Consider the following 21,850-nt stretch of genomic DNA (forward strand, 5'->3'; position numbering starts at 1 on the left):
TTCTGGCGTATTTCAGCAACAAAGCGGTGCTTTTCTTTTCTTTTTTTATGAAAAGCATTCTTTCCATCAGGACCATTTGGGTTCTGTGGGCAGTGTTGTCTGGGGTCTGGGTTTGATTGCGAGTGACCGGTCACCATGTCAAGACGCATCATTTCAGTGATCCCAGCAAACCGCGGGACTCAAGTCCTGATGCCACTCATCAGCCCCCCCCAGCGTGGGGGACTCACACCATCCAAGGGCAAAGCGTATTCAGTGGATGAGCCACTCAGCAATGGCAATAGTTGGGGTGGGATATTTGGGGGCAGGATAATGTCGCCACGGCTACGGTTTTCGATGACTCCCAGCTAATAGGTACTGGGTTCGATCCCTGATGTCCGCTAAGTCTACCAAGCCACCCTTGAGCAAGACGCCCTAATCCCTAACAACATACAGTATATCTGTGCAGCTCAAGCCACTATGGAGGAAATCTGAAAGACTAAACATTAAAATAGTCCAACAAATGGATTAAAATGCACGCTTGAGGGGGTTTGAAGGGTCGAAGTACATTTGAACATCTTGAACTGTCCACTAGTGTGACCTTGTGACCCCCGTTCTGGTCCTGCCAAACAGTGAGCTGCTCTTCTTACTAGCCCACCCTTGACCCATTGCAGTTACCCGCCCCCTCACACATCAAAGTGATTGGCTGTGCTTGTGGGTGAACGGGGTGGAGGACCCGGTAAATATATGGCTGCACTGCAGAGAAGAGAGTAATCAACTGGGTCAAATCTCATGCATCCAAATCACAAGTCACGTAATTTACAAATCCACAAACATAAAAAAATTCTATATGGTAATTTGTGTACAAATACCAACATCGAAAGAACATCATACGAAGAGTTTTAAACGTTTAACGTCTTTTATTCTTCATGATAAAAAAAGGCATTTTAAACAGGCAGTTTGCTGAATTTCCACTTGTATTACAACAAGTGCACCCGGTGCACTGATCAGTGATCACTCATCAATAAGTGGTTGAATCTTGGCCGGTTTAACAGTGAAAACACAGGTTTAGGAGAAGTTACCGCAGGTGGCTCATGGGTTACGTCACGTGGTTCCAGAGCGTCTCTGCGCCTTGTTTATCCACCAACATTCCACAGGGTGACGTGATGAGGACCTGCACAAGCACACATGCACACACACGTGCAGAAATAATTTAGATGCCTGCTAACCTTCACCAGCAGATTGTGAATAATGTAAGGATAGCAAGGCTTTACATTACACGCATGGAAGTCATTATGTACACATACCCTGATGTACCTGCACAATCATGCTCACAAACACACACACACACATACACACACAAATGCACACACACACACACATACACAGACACACACAAAAACACACACACACAAAAACACACAGAACAGCACACAGGAGCATATTTATAATAGCGTTCGCCTCAGGCTGTTGACTTTCAACTTAACGTTTTATAAATGGTCAGAACACAGCCACGCAGGCTGGAAATGACTCCAGTGAGTTCTGCGTCTGGTGTTGGGGGGGTCTGCTGGTGTCACAAGTTATTTCATGTGATTATTTAGGGGCTGGAAAACACAATGGCTTCAAGACTTTTGCTTTTCTCCCTTGCGCCCTGAAACGATATTTTGGAACTATTTACAAAGAGTGCAATTCTAAACCAAACAAATGAAACAATTTGCACAGAGAGAGTGCTATCCACACTTGTAATCCTGACAATACTGACCACGTTGAGACAGCTATAGGCAATCAATACAAGATGGCACACCTGGGACTAGTTGAGACACGCACACACACGCACGCACGCACACACACACACACACACACACACACACACACACACACACACACACACACACACACACACACACACACACACACACACACACACACACACACACACACACACACACACACACACACACACACACACACACACACAAACACACACAGACACACAGAAACACACAGAAAACAAAGAGCTGCCAGAAATCCAGCCAATCAATCTAAGTAGAAGGTATTTGTCTAAATGCTGCCGAGCGTTCTGAAGCGGACGTTTATTGATCCCTAAAAGGCTTTTTATTGTATGCCCCGTGTGTGCCATTGATTTTGAAAGTGCCATGTTTAAAAGTGTAGGCAGGGTCAGACTGAAATAACAAACACAGATGTAAATGATGTTACCCTCGCTCCAGGGGTGGATTAGCTAAGCATTGGGCACTTTGCCATAGAATCAATGATATATATATATATATATATATATATATATATATAACATTGATTCTACTTGTTGTTCTTCCTTCAGAACCTATTCTGTTTTTGTCCAAATAACAAAAATTCGAACACTTTCCTATTGACATTTTCTACTCAAAAAATCCTAACTAGGCCAATGTTCATCTAATTCACCCCGTGACTGATGGTCACATAATTCACATCTGTGTTGGTTATTTCAGTTGAACTATCCTTAACAATGGCAGGAACACCACATTCAAAACCAGCAGCCTTGTTCAGAACATGGACCCTATGATAACGACGTCATCGCTAATCACATCTGATAATCAGTTGGTAATCGATGAAATGGTCGGCCAATAGCGTCGCAGCGCTGCGCTCCGGGCAGGCTCACGTTTGAATCCTCATGACCGCCGTGGATCTGGATAGCAGCGAGGCAGCAACACCACCCGTTAACTAAACCCTCTTTCATGGCTTCCCTCCCTCCCTCCCTCCCTCCCTCCCTCCCTCCCTCCCTCCCTCCCGGAGCAGGTCCTCACCGTATTGACAGATGTAGCGGTTCCGTGTTTTACAGCGCTGGTCGTTCCAGTTGAAGCCGCTGGACACCTGCAGCTCCACACAGTTCCCGAACCTAGGGGGGGACAGAGGGGCAGGGGTAATGAGAGCGGAGGGGGGAATAGTAGCCGCTTGTGCAGTTCAAAAACATTTCACATGCATGATAGATGGAAGAAACTGTTTTGCAAAGGTCTATTGATTATACGTGATACACCGTGAACGAATGGGTGACATTTATTCGTTCTCAATTCTCTATTCATACATTTTCTCAAGGCCTGCACTTCAATCTGGAACATTCTATTTCTGTTGTATGTCGAGAAAGAAAGAAAGAAAGAAAGAAAGAAAGAAAGAAAGAAAGAAAGAAAGAAAGAAAGAAAGAAAGAAAGAAAGAAAGAAAGAAAGAAAGAAAGAACGAAAGAAAGAACGAAAGAAAGAACGAAAGAAAGCAAGCAACTGAGACACCTACTGGCCATTATTATAAGCGCAACGAAAAGAAAAATATGAAAATAATAATAGAAAAAATTATTAGAAAAAATAGGTAAAGTAACGACATATCAATAAGGATGAGGACGAGACAGACCCTGTTACATTTAATAGACCGTGGCGTGTAATATTGGAGGATATTAGGTAATATAATGTTAGCACGTACTTGAGCATGTCCAACAAAGACAGGCTCCTTACCCCTGGTTGTCCGGCTGTCCGAAGGCGAAGCTGTTGAAAACCAGCGGCTCTCCGGTGTCCCAGCGGAAAGAGTCCTTCAGAGATTTATACGTCAGACCTGCAGTGGAAATGGTATTTTTAACAGATGAAATACTTCACAATACACATTTATTCTCCCATTAAACATACTGGCCAGAAAGACGGTACCGCCCATCTTGTTTGTGATAGAGTGCTTTGTGTACAGAGACGAATGACTGCAGCCATCCAGACATTAACAACACCTTGTGATGAGATGGGTGGTGTGTGTATTTTACGTGTCATTTGTGTACTTTGTGTGTTCGGAGATGACATGTATGCACTTATTGTGTGTTGTACATCCTGCACTTAAAAATGGTTCTTAGCATTGTGTAGTATCTTATTGTAGCTACCTTTTTTGTTTACGGGGAATGGGTTAACCTAGTGATTGGCACTTGGTTCTATGAACATCCTCACTGTACCGCCAGCGATGTATTGTTGTTTCTCTTTCTTCTGACCAATGTACTTATTGTTAGTCGCTTTGGATAAAAGCGTCTGCTAAATGCCATGAATGTAAATGACATGGGACCACACCTATCCAGAAGTTTCGCGTCTCAAAGTCCAAGTGGGTGACGTCATTGCTGGTCTCCAGCTGTTCCAGGTAAAAGGCCAGGATATCCTGGACCTTCTGGTTGTGGATCTGAGCGAGCATCCCTCCACGTTCCTGGCAACTCAGAGGAGAACAAACAGGGACACCCGCACACATAAACACCTTCACGGGTAAACGTTAGACGCTTTTGGGGATGTTTGTTACACAATTTTGCATTTGTGTGCGGGAGGGTGTATTTGGCCGGGAAGGCACCGGTAGATGTTAGACAGTCTATGTCTGTGTCCCACATTGTATACCCTGTATGAGTTGGTGTATGAGTGAGAGAGAGAGAGACAGAGACAGAGACAGAGAGAGAGAGAGAGAGAGAGAGAGGTGAGGGAAGTGTATGTAGGGGAAGAATTTGTATTTGTTACACATCTTATACTATATATACTATTTCTTCTTCTTTTTAAAGCACTGATCAAGAGTGGCACCTTCAATTTCGTTGCATTAATACACTGTATTCAATGCAATGACAATAAAGCTTCTATTCTGTTCTATTCTATTCTTTGAGTTGCGCCTGTCTCTTGTCTCACCTGGCAGTGGCCTTTGGCAGCGTAGTAGGTGTCTGCCCCTGGGGACACCATGAAGCAGTCTCCGTCTATCCGGACACTGCAGCTGCGCAGAGGGAATTGCAGCTTCTCTGCAGGGACAGCGGCAGCAATGCGCGGTGAGGCTCAGACGATAGTGAAGGCAATAACAGTGGACTTTATTTTACCCTGGGTTCTCCCCGGGTCGCCGGGTTCTGACCGCATGCTTACAATGTTAATGCGGTGTTGGTGCCTGATGGAATTCGGCGACCACAAGCTTACGTTGATAACAAATTCAATCCGTGATATTTTGGGGGAAATATTCTATATCTAATAAACAATATTTAGAAATATGAATGGATATGAATAAATGTTTTGATTATAAACCTTTAGATTTTAGAGGTGATCTATTAGATTGGGTTTTTCCAATTTGGGACTTTCTGCTGGGTCCCCCATCCGGTTGGAATTGCAATGCCTCCAAATTCACATGCACCTTTCAGGTTTAGCCTCTCTCGATTTTAAAACATAAACTTCCCAGCCCAATTATTCTAGCTTCATGTAAAAAAAAAAGAGGGCAAACCCACCTGCACACTCGGGCCCGCCGTAGCCCAGGTCGCACTGACATGAGCACTCCTCCTTCCTGTAGCGGCCGTGCACGCACTGAACACTGCATCGCACTGGAGACACATCGGAGGCGACACCCTCGCATTAAAGGGGACATATTATGCCACCGGGCATGAGTGTGATTAGCCGTTACAAGCCGCTTGCTGCAGTCCACCGGGTAGGCTGGTGGACTGATCTATCCAGCACACATCTAGGCGGACACGTTCGCTGGTGATGTCAAAAGAGGCTGATTTCCAAAACGGCTTGTAACGGCTAATCACCCTCACACCTGGTGGTATAATGGGTCCCCTTTGTGGGTATCGATGGGCCCCCCGCTGGCTCTCCCAGGCTGCTGAGGCGCGCGTTACCCTGGCAGAAGATCCCCGTGAAGCCGGGGTCACAGCGGCACTTGCAGGACGAGACGTTCAGGTGGCCGTGTTGACCGCAGCTCATTCGACACGGGTTCTTAGGGACCTCTGGGAGCAGGACACACACACACACACACACACACACACACACACACACACACACACACACACACACACACACACACACACACACACACACACACACACACACACACACACACACACACACACACACACAAACATGGGCATGAACACACAAAATACACAAACATGCACAGGACCACACACACACAAACATACACATGAACACACACACACACATACACATGAACACACACACACACACACAAACACACACACAAATATGGGCATGAAAACGCATACAAATACAAACACACACACAAAAAAAAAACATGTGCATGAAACCACACACACACACACAATCCCACACATTTCAACTAGAAATGGTATGCAATAGAATACTGTGATAATTGCGTCTATTAAGATAAGGACAGCTTTGTCCGTCCTTTACCCATCTCTTAACCATTTTAAACAGATAATAGCGGGCTCATCTCCCCCCCAGTCTTTGTCCTCCAGAGCGAGCTGCGGTGACTCACCACACAGTCCTCCTCCGTGGTCCCACAGCCTGAAGCAGCCTGACATGGGCGAGGTGCAGAGGGAGCAGGCCTCCCCCGCCCTGTAGGGGACCAGCGCCACGCCGTTCACCTCCCAGTTCCCCCTGCGACACGTATCACCACGCACATGTTCACGCATAAACACACACGGTAGGCAGTGACACACATCACATAAATACACACTAGGCAGTGACACACAACACATAAACACACAGTAGGAAGTGACGCACAACACATAAACACACAGTAGGCAGTGACACATGTACACCCAGATAAACACATGGTAGGCAGTGACGCACATCACATAAAAACACATTAGGCAGTGACAAGCATGTAAAAACACATAAACACACGGTACGCAGTGACACACAACACATAAATACACGGTACGCAGTGACACACAACACATAAATACACACATAAATACACACTAGACACACATGTTGACACATAAACACACGCTAGGCAGTGACAAACATGTACCCACACATATACACGTGTTAGGCAATGACACACATGTACAGACATAAACACAAAGTAGAAGGTGACACACAACAGATAAACACACACTAGGCAGTGACACACATGTTCACACATAAACACAAGCAAGGCAGTGCATTAACACACACCAGGCAGTGAAACACAACACATAACGCAGACTAGGCAGTGACACACAACACATAACGCACACTAGTGACACACATGCTGATGTATGGCTGTTCATCAACGACTTTGGCCTTGAGTCGTCACACACAGCCAGGAAGGTGAAGCTTGATAGTGTTAAGATGGGCTTGTATGGATTTGGATTTTTGTGTATTTGTAAGGTATTTGTGCATTCAGTTATTCACATAATATTTATTTGCGTTGCACCGAAAAAAAATAGCACGTTCCTCACCCAGGGGAGTATGAGCAGACGTAGAAGTCCCAGCTACGGTCCTGCTCTCTCACACAAACTTGTCTGGCACAGCCCAGCTGACTAGAAGTGGCCCACACCAACTAAACAACACAGACACAGTGACACCAGCAAAAAACTTTATACATATTTTTATTTAACCTTTGTAAACCAGAGAGAAAAAAGTGCGATAAAAAAATTGCTTTTTCAAACTTTAGCCAACAATCAAAGAGCCAACAATCAACATTCAATTTCGCACAATCAACACTAAGTGAACGTCGGGGCCACCTGTTTGTAGTGCTGGCAGGTGGCGTTCTCTCCACACCGTGCCCCCAGGTAGGCATACCGCAGCCCCTCCTCGAACCAGCGGAGGACGACCTCAGAGAAGGAGGTGGCTCCGTGCGCGCTGACGCGCGTGTTCCAGCCCGTGTGGTGGAAGGGCGGCGAGTCGTAGCGGGAGGCGTTGGGTTGGCAGGACGACGCCCTCTGCCTCGCCAATAAGGCCAGCCTCTCGCTCCACTCCTGGATGCGACGATCAAAGCGTTTGTGTTTTTCTTTGGTTACGCAAAAAAACACTATGCGGGTGCCCCCACTCAGACGCAAGCTGTGTTCAGCAGCACGTGAAATGCATTTTCGATTGCGTGAAGTCAGCTGCGAGCGGCGACAGGAGGCTGCGGGGCCTGCCGTGGTGCCCAACTCTAACAGCAGACTGACCCCAAGGAAAGACAGTGCGGAGATGTCAAGCGCATTTAGCCATCAAGCCAGAAACACATTTCACTGTTGTCGATGTTGACTGGGTCTTGAGCAAGTGCGTGTGTCTGAGGATGTGCGCGTTTGTCGTTTGTGTGTGTGTGTGTGAGTATGTGTCTGTGTGTCTGTGTGTGTGTGCGTGTGTGTGTATGTGTCTGTGTGTGTGCGTGAGTGTGTATATGTGTGCGTGTGTGTCTGTGCGTATGCATGTGAATATGTGTGTCTGTGCCTGCGTGTGTGTGATTCACACTTCTAAGGCGTGACCTGTCAATAAATAATTTGTCTCCTGGCGCGACTGGGAATAAATTGGTGAAAAGAAATGTGATGAATCGTCTCATTATTTACATTGTTCAGCCCACAGCGCTATTTGTCTCCCTCATCAATCCTGTCACCTTTTTTTCCATGCAGTTTGTTTTGCACGGAGCGCTCTCCTTTACGACCAAGAACATAATCGTAGTCAGGGCCGCTGAGAGGGGCCTGCGATCATGTTCGGTGGGGTCAGATGGAAGACATGGTGGAGTGGCCGTGAGCTGACACACACATGAGTCAGACGGCGCTTAGAGGGACAAGCTGTCTCAGACAACATACTAAACCCCCTATTACCCCCACCGCCCCGCCCACCTAGTGTTGTCATCACATCAGAGTCCACCTCGACACTGCATAGCCACCCTCCCCCTTCTGGCCCCCATTGGACAGTGTATTGTATTGTGTTGTATTGTATTGTATTGTATTATAGTACTTAACTGTGTAGCAACTGTGTAGCAACTAGCTGCTATCATTGCTGCGACACGGGGAATTGGTTAGCCTAGCGATTGCTGTACTTGAAACCACACACATACACACCAAAGCGACTTAATTGTAAGTCGCTTTGGATAAAAGCGTCTGCTAATTGCCCTAAATGTAAATGTCATCAACACGCCAGTAAACTTCTGGCTCTGGCGCCACCCAGAGGTGCAGGGGGTCACCAGGCAATGGGGGCGTTTTCCGTTGCCATCTTGGTTCTAAACACTAGCTGGGTAGGGGGAACAGGTCCGCATTCAGTTACCCCCCCTAACCAGCAGGTGTTCAGAACCAAGATGGTTGCAAGGTGATAATACCTTACCATCTCCAACACATCAACACATTCCAGGCGAATACATGTCATGCCTGTTGTGAACTCCCGGCCCGTGTGTTTTAAGTCTTAAATCTATACCGTGGCAATCGTTGTGACAGTTTTTACACAGACGTAGTCCACGACAAAGCAATATGGCTCTCTGTGTAACACCTATCTAATATCTGGCTGGCTTTTTAAAACAACCTAGGTCTACAGGGAGCATTGAGGCTGTGGTGGGAGAAACATATAGTGATAAATATCAATCTCAAAACATATTTTGATATAAGCATGAGTAGGAAAATTAGGTAGTAGAAGTTCATGATTATATAATGCATCTGAATGCAGTACGAGAACGCCTTGGTTGACCTTATGACCTCCTGGATTATAAAAAATAAAAGCAGGGAGCTCATTACTTTCAATCCCGTGAAATCAGTATTCATCTCCATCAGTAAGAAACGCTGAATTAGCATATTATAATCATTCCACTACCACCGCAAACACTTACCTTTTTACAGCTGTGCTGGGAAGAAAAGGTGGAGATAATCAAAATCTTAAGCTCTGAGCCGTTTACAGCGTTTATCGGCAAAGCTCTCCCGCGCCTCGAAAGTGCACTAAGGCTTCTAGTGGGGGATTTCACCAAGAAAATTAAAGTAAAACTACCTGTCGCCCCGCAGTTGTTAGCGCGGAATAATTATGCCCCTACTGTCTTTGTAATTACCACCTTATCGACAGAGGGTGAGTTTTTGGCGAGGCGGTTTTAAATTGGAGCGTAGTGAGATTACTTTAGCGATGTTATCTACGAGAAAGATTACAGTATGGTTTGTACAGAGCATCCTATTTTACACTTAAGTCAAATACGCTGAATATATTATACAACAGATAAGCCGGTGAGCATATCTCACAAAGATATAAGCGGGAAGAGATCCATTTGGCCAAGCAGAGGAGCAGATGAGCGCTGGAGATTGGTTCTGAATCAAAGCAAGGCATTTGTGTGGTTGAATCCATCTCTGCGTGTTGTTGGACTAATCCGAACAACACACAGTAGTTTTCTTTATACTGAATTGGAAGAAAATGAGGAAGATGATGATCCTTTTGAATACAAAACACATCCACTCCTTGTAAACCACCATAAAGGTAGCCTTTATAATCCTGCCTGTTTTTCAACTCTGGGTATATAGGCCTACTATATCATTAATGTGGTATTTTGGAGGAGTTTGCTTTATTTGAGGGAATCAGTTACCAAGGTCACAGAGCTGTTTAAAACACCGGTTTGATATACAAGAGGTTCTGCTTTTTACTAATTGTCTGTACAAAAGGAGGTAACAAAAACAATTGGACAATATTAACCTCTTGACACTCGTGCGCGCACACATACATACACGCCCACGCACGCAGACCCCCCCCCCCCCCCACCCCACACACACACACACACACACACACACACACACACACACACACACACACACGCAAAGCAGAGAATAGCCACAAACCATTTTCTGCATGTTAGCTGCCATGGGTTGAACCCTGCTACGTAGCCTATTGTGCTGGGCAACAATCCGAGTGTGCTCCTTCACCTCCAGCCCTGCAAAGAAACACAAGCAGAGGAGTATTTAACCATCTAATGGATCCATGGTAACGAATGATTTGTGCGTGGATGGGAGCAGTGACTGGATGAATTGCTTGAATGGTTTATAATTCAATTGACCTATGAAAAGCGGATCTAAAACTTCCTGCTCGTTACATGGGTAAAATGGAAATGAAAACAATAACTTTTTTTTCTTCGTCTAAAACATCTCCATTCGATTTTTCTCTTATTTAAATGTGGTTGAAACTCTGATTGGCCACTTCCTTGTCCCTTTTACAAATGTCATGCCAGTAAACCATGCGTCATAAAACATACTATTAGACAGTCAATTGAGCGGCTTACCGTCTGAGGTCGTCTCCATCTCTGCAGCGTTAACACACAGCAGCAGCGTCAGCAGCAGGCCCATTGGGACTGCAACCGGGGGGAAACGTTGGGGACCCGTTAGAGACCTCATGATGAGTGGCTCAAATGTCTGCAGGGGACCGAGTAACTCTACACTTCCCTTTTACTTCCTTCCTCCTCACAGATACGACCCTCGCTCTACCAACCACACCGGGGAGTCTGGGTAGTGGATCTCATGGGTTGATAACGCGGAGATGGAGAGCTTAAGTTTCTCCAAGGTCCATGTGTGTATTACAATGGGCCTTTTCCTCCTCTAGAAACGTCTTGTCATGCTGCTGAATGGGCTGGAGAACTGGGACCTTTATAGTAATTTCCGCGTATGCCCTGCCCCCCCCCCCCCTCCCCACCCCTATTAAACTGTTAAACGAGGGACGTCAGCTCAATGTTTCCTCTCTACTGCGTCTTCAAAGCGTTATTGTCCCGTGGATGACTGCCATCTCACTGGGTCAACCAGACTGGTGACGGTGGCCCACTGGTTACTCAGCTCCAGTGTTTTATGAAGGGAGACACCCCCAAAAAACCTAAACGCTGTATATTATTTATATACAGCGTGTGTGTGTGAATTTATTCGGCCTTTTTATCTTGTTGTTGTAATAAATCACCAACGTCATGAAAGACTGTCACTTGATTGAAAAGAAAAAAATCAAATTATATAGGCCTAAGGTGAATTTTGCTGTTTACGTGAAAAACCTCGTCACCCCCCTTCATAGTAGGCCGAGGCAAGAAAAAACACATTCTATAGTAGAACGTTTTTTGTGTTAAGTCCCGTTCTCATTTTCTGCTGAACTAAACCCATCCCAAAAATCAGCTCAACTACACAAACTATCCGTCCAGGATAGTTTATGAGGACCTACTGTGGATATGCCTTGTCTGTCCCCCCAGAGTGCACATGGTCGCTATTTTCTCATGATGATGATGATGATGACGCGCCTACACATCCATGTTTGCGCAAAGTTACACTTTTGCGTCAAGATTGCAGGGAAATATTATTGTTAAGTGTCTGGCACGTCCATTACAAAATAAATACAGACTCAGGCAAGCTGGGTCTTTAGGCTAAAATAGTCCACAGTATACAACGTTGTTTGTTTGTTTTTTCAACTGCGTCTATAACAGACAAACAAGGTGGAGTGAAATTGGGGTATAGCCTCACGCCCAACCTCTCAGCAAACCCTGCTCCCGAATCATAGCACCGTCTAAAATATAAAAAGATTTGGTCATTTTCCTTCCCGAAAGTCTGTGATTGGCTATGGAGGGATAAACCCCCCAGCACTGCAGCCCAGGGCTCCAGTCGCTGGTCTTCAGCGCATGAAGTTCCCACTCCATAGCCCCAGACCTCTGAGATCTTCTGGAATATTCTTAACCTGCTCTAGGGCTGAACTTTGGAAAATGTTTGTCGTCGTGATCCTATGCTTCTGTCCGATCTTATTTTCGTCTGGACAGGTGAGTGGCTGTTCAATTGATAGTGCGCGCACATGTCATGATTGGCTACTTGTGGTTTGGGGTCCTGCCAATCACAAGAGACGGCGAGACATAAGATGTTTTTTTCCCAGGCTGCTGTAATGGGTAGGCTACAATGGGGAATGAAATCGGAAATCGTTCGTGCACATTATCCCTGCCATAATGGTAAATAAGAATTTAAATCAATCTATAATCTGGCTTGCATAAAATGACTAGATTACTTTTTTTTATGAATATCATTGATCTTCTTTGTTAAATATATTAGGGTAATTCATTTATTGACTACCTGGAATACACAGGGTAGACTACCACACCATCAGATAATTTATGAGTAAAAAATCATAACCTATGTTATGTAGGCACATCTTTATGAGTCACATATCATGAGAAAATGCAGCCATTGCACTGGTCCACATTTTCACTCCATCCTTTCTCTCAGGGTAAACATCTCGTCTAGAGTTCAAGCACATGTCACGTGATTTTTTAACACAAAACTGCCAAATATCTTTTGAAATAGCAAGGCCGTTGACCTAAAATATGTGTTTGTGTGGTTTTATGTGTGTGTGTGTGTGTGTGTGTGTGTGTGTGGGGGGGGGGGGGGGGGGGGGGGGGGGGGGGGGGGGTGCGCGCGTGTCCCGCGCGTGGGTGTATGTGTGTGTGTTTGTGGTGCGCACAAGTGCATGCGTGTGTGATTTTAAGTTAGTGTGATAGAAACATGTTACATGTCCATATATGTATTTTGTTTGTGGCCTCAATAGCCTATTAGAACATAAATAACAACGCCATAAAAACATCTATCAACATCAACAATCACATCCAGACTTAATATTCACCACAACCATCAAATAGAAAAGATGAAACACTCACATAACATTCTGTTCAGACGCATAAAAGATGGCTTTGAGGGCATGGTAAACATCTGTGTTCCCACTTCCCACGCACTGACATAAGCTTCTCCAAAAGCTACTTCGGACCAAATCTGAAACTTTTTTTTCGAAGCCAAATGTTTACTTTTCTTACACAACTCGCAGGATGAAAAAAAACACAAATTGGCTGTTCTGAAAGCACGTGTGTGGGAACAGTAAAGGTCGGCTGAATGAAAGAGAGCAAAGAACGTCTGCCCCCCCCCCCCCCCCCCCCCCCAAAAAAAAAAAAAAAAAAAACACATATTGGTACCACTCCTTCTGCTCTCAGCCAATGGGAGCCGTGGCTTTAAAGAGGATTGATGTTTACGCTGCGACTGCGTGTAGTGTACAGGTTAACTCGACCCGCCGGGTTTCTTCAGAGAGCCCGCAGAACTGATCGTTTATCACGGGGGGATGGGGGGGGGGGGGGGGGGGGGGTAGTCGATGTGGGCGATTCATTCACATTCCCTGAAATATCCACTTTGCGCAATGGTTACTTGAAAACCTGACCACTGGTTCCTCGTGTGTGTGTGTGTGTGTGTGTGTGTGTGTGTGTGTGTGTGTGTGTGTGTGTGTGTGTGTGTGTGTGTGTGTGTGTGTGTGTTGGTAGACGGATTAGACGATTTCGATTACTGGAAGGCGAATGTAAGAAGACGAAGGCGGGGGGCGTCGTGTGTGCCGCGGCGCAGTTATTAATGCAACGTTTAGCAGAGGCTTTTCATAACACTGACAACGTCGCCCCTAGACTTAAGCTACATGTATAAACATTTCTTTGCCAGAAAGTTTTTTGCCAAGCAAACATGTATTGGGACTGGAATAGGGCAAATAGTAGGTCAAGCTGTTTTGTTTGTGCAATTCGTTAAACCTCTAATGTTGGTCCACTGTGCATTAATTTAATAACCAGGCATATTTTTCCCGCTCGGGTGGAATGTCAATGCTCATACTTGATTAAAAGGAAGGGAAGAAAAAATATTACATTCAGCAACCTAAATGGCATGACTCATTTAATTAAACTAATTTACCAAACGGAAATTGAGTTTTCTTATCTTTAGATTATTCTAAATATTTGCAACCAATTCTATTCGAAAACAACTAAACATATTCATCCAAATAATACTTATTCTCTCTCTCTCTCTCTCTCTCACTGCCTGTGCCTCTCCCCCCTCTCGCTATCTCCTCCCCTCTCCCCCCCTCTCTCTCTCCACCCTCCAGGAATGCTCCACCCGTGCTGAGCTGCAGAGCTCTCTGAAGCAGGTCCACAAGCTGCTCTCCGCCCACGAGGCGTCCTACACCCAGAGCTTGCGTGCCCTCCGCAAGAAGATCAACCTGCTGCAGCAGACCACCGCCAAGCACGCCTCCCGGACCACCAACAGTGAGCCCCCGGCCCACGCAATGCCTGGACCAAGCAGTCCTCTTAAGGCCGATCCATACCTCCGGATCCGGACGGAATTCGTCCGTCGCCCCAAACGTTGCCCCCGGAACTACCCTTCATACCTCCGTCTGGTTTCAGCGTTTTTATGGATGTTACGCAATAAATCCTCTAGAGGGCAGTAACTGTCGTTTCACAAATTTACGGCATCGACAATCGCAAACATGATGATTAGAGATGATTTTGCTTTGCGTCAGCGCCCCTTATGGGCCTGGCATGTGTACTACAGTGTTTCTACAGATCTACCCGGTTTCGCTTGACTCCGTCTTTACGGAGATACTCCGAAACCGGATAGATCGAAACCGCAACGGTTTCGCCCGTTTCAGCTTCGTGTGGACGGGGCCTTAAGGTACGGCCACACCAAGCGCGTTACTCACGTTAGGGGCGTTGAAAATCGGCATTTTTGCATAGGGAACCTTTGCATGATTATTCTGACTGATCTTGCATTTTTGACACATGATTCACTATTAGTGGGAATTATCATTTTGCATAAAAAAAATTCTAAGGAAATTTCTAAGGATTTTTTTTTCAAAAACATGATTTGACATTTGTTTGTGGTCATTGCCAACAAACATTTTTTCAGAATCTGGAGAATAACTTGAAATTTGTAGGCCTACAGTAGGACCCTACTCCCTTTATAAGTTATAACAGTGTTACATATCTGCATGGACCCATTTGACCATTATCACAAAATTGAAAAAGATTTTGATATTGCACTTGATCCCTTATTTGTATTTTTGTAACATTGGGATGAACTGTCCCGCCTACTGTATGTGTTGATGTGTGGCCATGATTCCCCCAGGTTCCTGTCCAAAGCTGGACGTCCCGGTCAACGGCCGGAGGCTGGGCAAGGCCCAGGCGGTGGGCCACGAGGTCCACTTCACCTGCGACCCTGGGTACACCCTTGGGGGCCCGGAGACACGGGTCTGCTGGAGAACCTGACCTGGAGCGGCCAGGGGGCCGTCTGCCGAGGTGAGCCCCCCTGAACCCTGAGAACAGTAAAGAGCCTCCTACTGCAGGAAGTACCCGGTGGTAACCCCTGATAAACACACAAAGACCCTCCTACTCCAGGAAGTACCCGTGGTAACCCCCCTGATAAGAGCACTAAAGACCATCCCACTCCTGGAAGTACCCGGTGGTAACCCCTGATAAACACACTAAAGACCCTCCTACTCCAGGAAGTACCCGGTGGTAACCCCCCTGATAAGAGCACTAAAGACCCTCCCACTGCAGGAAGTACCCGGTGGTAACCCCTGATAAGAGCACTAAAGACCCTCCACTGCAGGAAGTACCCGGTGGTAACCCCCTGATAAGAGCACTAAAGACCCTCCCACTGCAGAAGTACCCGGTAGTAACCTCCCTGATAAGACACTAAAGACCCGCCCACTCCAGGAAGTACCCGGTGGTAAACCCCTGAAAAACACACTAAAGACCCTCCCACTCCCGGAAGTAACCAGTTTAATTCCCTGATAAGAAAACTAAACCCTAACCCTAACCCCCACACTATCGCAGTACCCGGTTTCATGATAAGAACACTAACTAGTAGTACCTGGTTTCATGATAAGAACACTAACTAGTAGTACCTGGTTTCCAGGTAAGAACATTATAAACCCTCCCACTCCCAGTACACCCGTCTGAATCCCTCCTGCGATAAAGCTCACCCCGCCCTGTCTCCTCCTCGCCTCCTCCGCCCCGTCTCCTCCCCCATCCTCCTGCCCCGTCTCCTCCTCCCCCCTCCTCCTCCTCCCTCCTCTCCATCAATCATCCTGTATCTTATCCACTGATTTCTGGAACAACCCTGTCACCGTGCTCTTTATGTCACCTACGCCTCCTAACCCTCCATCTCACCCCCACTCTCCCTCTCTCTCTGACTCTCTCTCTCTCTTTCTCTGTCCCCCCCCCCCTCCCTCTCTCTCTCTCTCTGTACGTCTAGATAAGATACATTTCATAAATGTCTCATGATCATGTTTCCTTTTGTGTCATGTGTTTTTTTTTTGGGGGGGGGGGGGGGGGGGGTAGGGTTGTGTTGCTGGGGGGGGGGGGGGGGGGTTGTTATTGAACACAGTTGATATTTGATATTTCAGGCAGGGGTTCCTCTGAATGTCAGCCAACGTTAAGATAATGTTTCAAAGGCTTTCTGATAAAAAGCGGAGCATTCTGTCAACTTAGCCCCTGCTCATTTAAATCCTTTGTATCTCTCTCCCATCTCGTACTCTCTCTTTCCAGCTTTATCCCTCTCTCATTTTCTCCCTCCCTCTCTCTCTCTCTCTTTTTCTCCCTCCCATCGCTTTTTTTTATTTCTTCCACTGTCACACACACACACACACACACGTATGTATGTACACAAACACGTACGCACACCACACACAAAGATAAGAAGCTGCAGTGATGTCATATTCTTATCTTTTTTACATGATTTTGTATATATTGCTGCTCTTCATTCATCCCTCCATCCATCCGTTCATTCACCCATCCATTAATCCGTGCATCCATTCATTCCACCGTTCCATGTTCGTCTGCAGACGTCAACGAGTGTGCGTCGTCCCCCTGCCTCAACGGCGGGTCTTGCTCGGATGAGGTGAACCAGTTTTCGTGCACGTGTGCCAAAGGCTGGACCGGAGCGTACTGCCAGAACGCGGCTCCGTCATGTGAGTAGGCCTACGTCTGGGAACCTCACACACACTCCACCGTCACTCATACACAGAGGTCATGAGAGTTAGCGTTGCCTTGATGAGGATTTCTCTTTGCCTTGATGCCAGTATGTCACAGTCACTAGTCCTCGACGCCTTCAAACCTCAAAAAGCCATGGTAAAACATTCCCCTTGTATATACCTTTAAAATCCTCTCTCCGTCAAATACTTGGGCTATTTATTATTTATGGCAGTACCGTCATGTTCCCAGAACACACTTAATTGCATCTCCAAAAAACAATCAATAGAACATGAAGTCCTTAATTAACACTGAATCCAAGCCTCGTCCCAAATCGTCCCAAAAACAAGTATCCCCAAAGTGCTGCTGAAACAAATTGCTGACGAACACAGAAAGTCAGTCACGGCGCCCTGCTCAAAGGTGAGACTGCTATTTTTATGGACTTAAAAGCTCAGCCCATGCAGGCTGGCTGAGGCAGGGCGGGTTCTGTTTGGTCTCTGGTCAGCCCAAACACTGGACGCTCTGTGCGAGTTTCCTTTTCAACAGTCTTCAGTTCAGCGGGTCGTACCCTTTGCGGTGTTCCCGTTTGGCGCCTTTAGAAGAGTTCATTAATCCCCCGCTGCAAAACACGACCGGCAAATGGGTGGCGGAGAGTTCAGCGACGCCATGTTTTGTAGCTTCATATTTAACTTTGTTGTGGTGCCAGTGTTAGAAGAAAGTCGTGCGATGAATAGGCCTATGTTGGTTGAATAGAGGCATCTACCCCTACACATAAACAACACTCTTTAATTATCGCTTTAAATGTATTTACCTCAGCAGTATTTCTGCCAAATGCATGCAAACAAATAAACAAACACAAATGTGACATGCTGTTTATCCATGCAGATATCAACTGACTAGATTGAACATCGTATCAGAAACAAAACTCGAACATCATTCATACTAAATGGATATGTTATGCTTGTCCTATAGTCCCGCATTGGATACACCTTTCACGGATCAAAATAGAAGACATTTTATGTGTTTGACTGAGAATAAATGGGAAGCAAAAACAGCAGAGAGGGTTGTGAGAGGCGGTAAATGGGGATGTTGTCTGGATTCTTGAGCTGGAATCATTACCACTTAGATGTAAAAAAAACAGCTACAACTCATTCGATGCACAAATTGTTACGTCTCGTAGTGAATTGCAATTGTAACTATCCCGGGGCCATACCATCACAGATTAGCTGAATTGAATCCATTCGACGTGATTCCATCTGTTGTTTTTAGAAAGCTGAACGATCACGCAGACAGGATGACACTCCCATCCACGGCCCACTGCTCTCTCTTCTTCTTCAGTCGTCAGCTCCGTGACGAACGTGACCGCGGGCTCCTCCCCCGCCGCTGCTGCTGCTGCTGCTGCTGCCCCCTCTCTGCCGGCGGACGCCAGTGCGGCGCATACGCGTCCGTCACGCTGCACCCAGGTCCAGGGGACCACCCACTGCACCTGCGAGCCGGGGTACACCATCTCTGGGCGGGACAGCAGCACCTGCACAGGTAGCCGGCTGGGTTCGCGTCAGGAGGACACGAGACACAAGTCACGCACACGCCCACACACGCCCACACGAACATGCACGCACTCAGACACGCGCACACATGAACACACACAAGGACACACACACACAAACAAAAACCAACACATGCACACAGAGCCGGCGCTGGCCGTTTCGGCGCCCTAGGCAACTCGAAATCAACTTGCGCCGGGGGGGGGAGGGGGGGCCTAGGCGGTCGCCTAGCTCGCCTATGCCGAGCGCCGGCCCTGCATGCACACGGTATGCAAATATGCACAGACACACACTCACAGACATATGGGGAGGGGCCCATTGGGCTGTGAAGATAAATCACTGCAACGTTGGTACATGTGTTTGTCTTTTTGTGTATATGTGTGTCTGTCTCTGTGTGTGTGTGTGTGTGTGTGTGTGTGTGTGTGTGTGTGTGTGTGTGTGTGTGTGTGTGTGTGTGTGTCTGTGTGTGTTCCTGTGTGATGTGTTTCAGATATTGACGTGCCTGTGGTCACGTGTATCCCGTGTGTGTTGTGTTTCAGATATTGACGTGCGTGTGTCCCCGCGTGTCCCGTGTGTGTTGTGTTCCAGATATTGATGAGTGTGAGGTGTTCCATAACGGGCAGGCGGGAAGGATCTGTCACCACGCCTGCATCAACACACCTGGAGGTTACCGCTGCGTCTGTCCCGCCGGCTACGAGCTGACGCGCGACGGACGCAGCTGCAAAGGTCTGCTGCGGTCCTCCAGGCGCTGTGTTCTCATCAAGACACCAGACACAAGTCGCTCACACACACGCCCACGCACCCACATGCGTGTAAGCACACACAAGGACAAACACATGAGCATGCCCATACGCACATGCAAGCGCACACACACACACACGCACACATAAAAACAAACACATGCATACGCATGGATGTTGATGCACAGACTCACACAAACACACACACACACAGACAGAGAAGAGTACACTGGGAAATGATCCCAGTTACACACTAGAATACAGGAACATCATTCAACCATTCACTGACATTAGTTAATGCAGTAATATGCATTGTTAGCATTAGCAAAGGAGGTAAGGGTTAATGGGTTAGTGGGTTAGTGGGTAAATGGGTTAGGTCTACATGTAATGTATAAATGAATTCTTTTTTTAACATGAACACCATTAGAAAATATAAACTACAACATTGACCGTTAATGAACTTTTAGCAAATGCTTATTACTGCATTAACTGATGTGGATTCATGGTTAATTAAGGTGCCCTTTTTGGAACGTTTTACCAGAATAATAAATACTATTGCCTTTTTTTGCTTAACCCTTTTTCTTGCTATCATTCCCCGTTTCCTTCTTTCTGTCTGTCTTCCTTTTGCTGGACCTCTCTCTCTCTCTCCCTCTTCCTCTCTCTCTCTCTCTCTCTCTCTCTCTCTCTCTCTCTCTCTCTCTCTCTCTCTCTCTCTCTCTCTCTCTCTCTCTCTCGCCCTCTCGCTCTCTCTCTCTCTCTCTCTCTCTCTCTCTTGCCCTCTCTCTCTCTCTCTCTCGCCCTCTCTCTCTCTCTCTCTCTCTCTCTCTCTCTCTCTCTCTCTCGCCCTCTCTCTCTCTCTCTCGCCCTCTCTCTCTCTCTCTCTCTCTCTCTCTCTCACTCTTTCTCTCTTCCTCTTTCTCTCTCTCTCTCGCCCTCTCTCTCTCGCCCTCTCTCTCTTTCTCTCTTCCTCTTTCTTCAGTGTATCTACTTCCTCTCTGTTCATTCTTTGTTGCTATTGACTGTCCCCTCCCGTCCCCCTCTCTCTCTCCCAGACATGGACGAGTGTGCCATCAGGCAGAACAACTGCACCAGGGAGCAGGTGTGTGTGAACACGTACGGAGGTTTCCAGTGCGTCCGCGTGGAGTGTCCTCGCATGCGCAATGCCACCTACGTCAAAACTGCCCCGATGTAAGTACAACCATGACCACGTCCTGTCCTGTAACCCTAACCCCATGCGTGAACATGACAGGTCAGAGGTCAACGTACAGGATCGTCGCTTTGAAGAGATGATGGCGACAATCAGAACCGCAGATATAATTATAACATCTAAAAGGATATATATTTGAAATATGATCATACACACAATAATATTCGACCCAATGAAAAGGTAATAACTAGAAGGTTAAACAATCTGATCAGTTATATTAAAAAAATCATTTTCTCAGGGTTAAAAAAATATTTCTTTCTTCAAAATAAATCCCATATAAATGCAAATCCAAAACCCATTCAAAGAACCAAGGGAATCCACTCCTCATCTCTGATCGATGACCACTTCCTTCCGGCCAGGCGCTGCGAGCGGAACCCGTGTCCCGTGGACAACAAGGCGTGTCCCCTGGCGCCCAACTCCTTCTCCTACCACTTCCTGTCCGTGGTGTCCAACCTGTCGGCGCCGCGTGTCATGTTCCGCGTGTCGGCCATGAGGCCCATGGGCGACGCCCTACGCTTCTCCCTGCTGGGGGGCAAACTGGCCCGCCGCCACTTCACCGTGCAGCGGTCGGACCGCCAGACGGGTCAGCTGATGCTGGTCACGCCACTGGCCGGTCCCGTCACCATGGAGGCGGAGATGGAGATGACGGAGCTGGAGAGACGCGTGGTGCTGGGCCGATACATCACCAGGGTGACCGTGTTCGTGTCCCAGTACGACTTCTAGGAGGAGGTAGAGGAGGAGGGGGAGGTGGGGGAGGAGGAGGAGTTGGTGGTGGGGGAGGATGAGGAGGTGGAGGAGGAGGGGGAGGAAGAGGTGGGGAGGTTGAGGAGTAGGAGGTACCATGGGGGGATAGATTGGCTCCACCACAGATTGTTAATCATGTTATATGAAATTCCAAAAGTGAATACCAATAATTGCAAATGGAAATTTCTGAAATAATACC

At 46.9% G+C, this 21,850-nt stretch overlaps 2 protein-coding genes across 4 annotated transcripts; one reads left to right on the top strand and one right to left on the bottom strand.

Annotated features, from left to right (window-relative positions):
• Positions 1 to 960: 960 nt before the first annotated feature.
• On the bottom strand, positions 961 to 13,549 carry LOC132472027 (C-type lectin domain family 18 member A-like). Of its 3 annotated transcripts, XM_060071431.1 has the most exons (13): positions 13,301 to 13,549; positions 10,916 to 10,984; positions 10,479 to 10,570; positions 7,434 to 7,667; positions 7,149 to 7,249; positions 6,236 to 6,357; positions 5,619 to 5,726; positions 5,232 to 5,324; positions 4,654 to 4,760; positions 4,063 to 4,192; positions 3,475 to 3,571; positions 2,778 to 2,869; positions 961 to 1,150 (listed from the first exon to the last, which is right to left on the bottom strand). In XM_060071431.1, exons 1-13 carry the CDS (start codon positions 13,350 to 13,352, stop codon positions 1,113 to 1,115), a joined length of 1,335 nt encoding a protein of 444 aa, XP_059927414.1. In that variant the 5' UTR covers positions 13,353 to 13,549; the 3' UTR covers positions 961 to 1,112. The 3 variants fall into 3 exon arrangements, with proteins under 3 accessions (XP_059927414.1, XP_059927415.1, XP_059927416.1); XM_060071432.1 differs by lacking the exon at positions 7,434 to 7,667; XM_060071433.1 differs by lacking the exons at positions 961 to 1,150; positions 2,778 to 2,869 and having other exon boundaries at positions 3,473 to 3,571; positions 4,063 to 4,199.
• On the top strand, positions 12,195 to 21,646 carry LOC132472028 (fibulin-7-like). The gene is given in 10 exon segments (XM_060071435.1): positions 12,195 to 12,415; positions 12,526 to 12,598; positions 14,551 to 14,710; positions 15,570 to 15,695; positions 15,698 to 15,739; positions 17,290 to 17,415; positions 18,755 to 18,952; positions 19,549 to 19,686; positions 20,753 to 20,888; positions 21,267 to 21,646. Coding segments are annotated over 9 exon segments (1,293 nt in total). The 5' UTR covers positions 12,195 to 12,415; positions 12,526 to 12,595; the 3' UTR covers positions 21,631 to 21,646.
• Positions 21,647 to 21,850: the final 204 nt, after the last annotated feature.

Source organism: Gadus macrocephalus, chromosome 14, assembly GCF_031168955.1.
Source record: "Gadus macrocephalus chromosome 14, ASM3116895v1".
Lineage (NCBI taxonomy): Eukaryota > Metazoa > Chordata > Actinopteri > Gadiformes > Gadidae > Gadus > Gadus macrocephalus.

Bases quoted from the DNA above. Each gene is read 5' to 3' on its own strand.
- LOC132472027 (XM_060071431.1), bottom strand. From the start codon at position 13,352: ATGTTTACCATGCCCTCAAAGCCATCTTTTATGCGTCTGAACAGAATG. The intron at 3,572-4,062 runs GTGTGGTCCCAT...TTTCCACTGCAG, and splicing joins GACGCGAAACTTCTGGATAG to GTCTGACGTATAAATCTCTG. The intron at 1,151-2,777 runs GTGAGGACCTGC...GTGCTTGTGCAG, and splicing joins CCGCTACATCTGTCAATACG to GTCCTCATCACGTCACCCTG.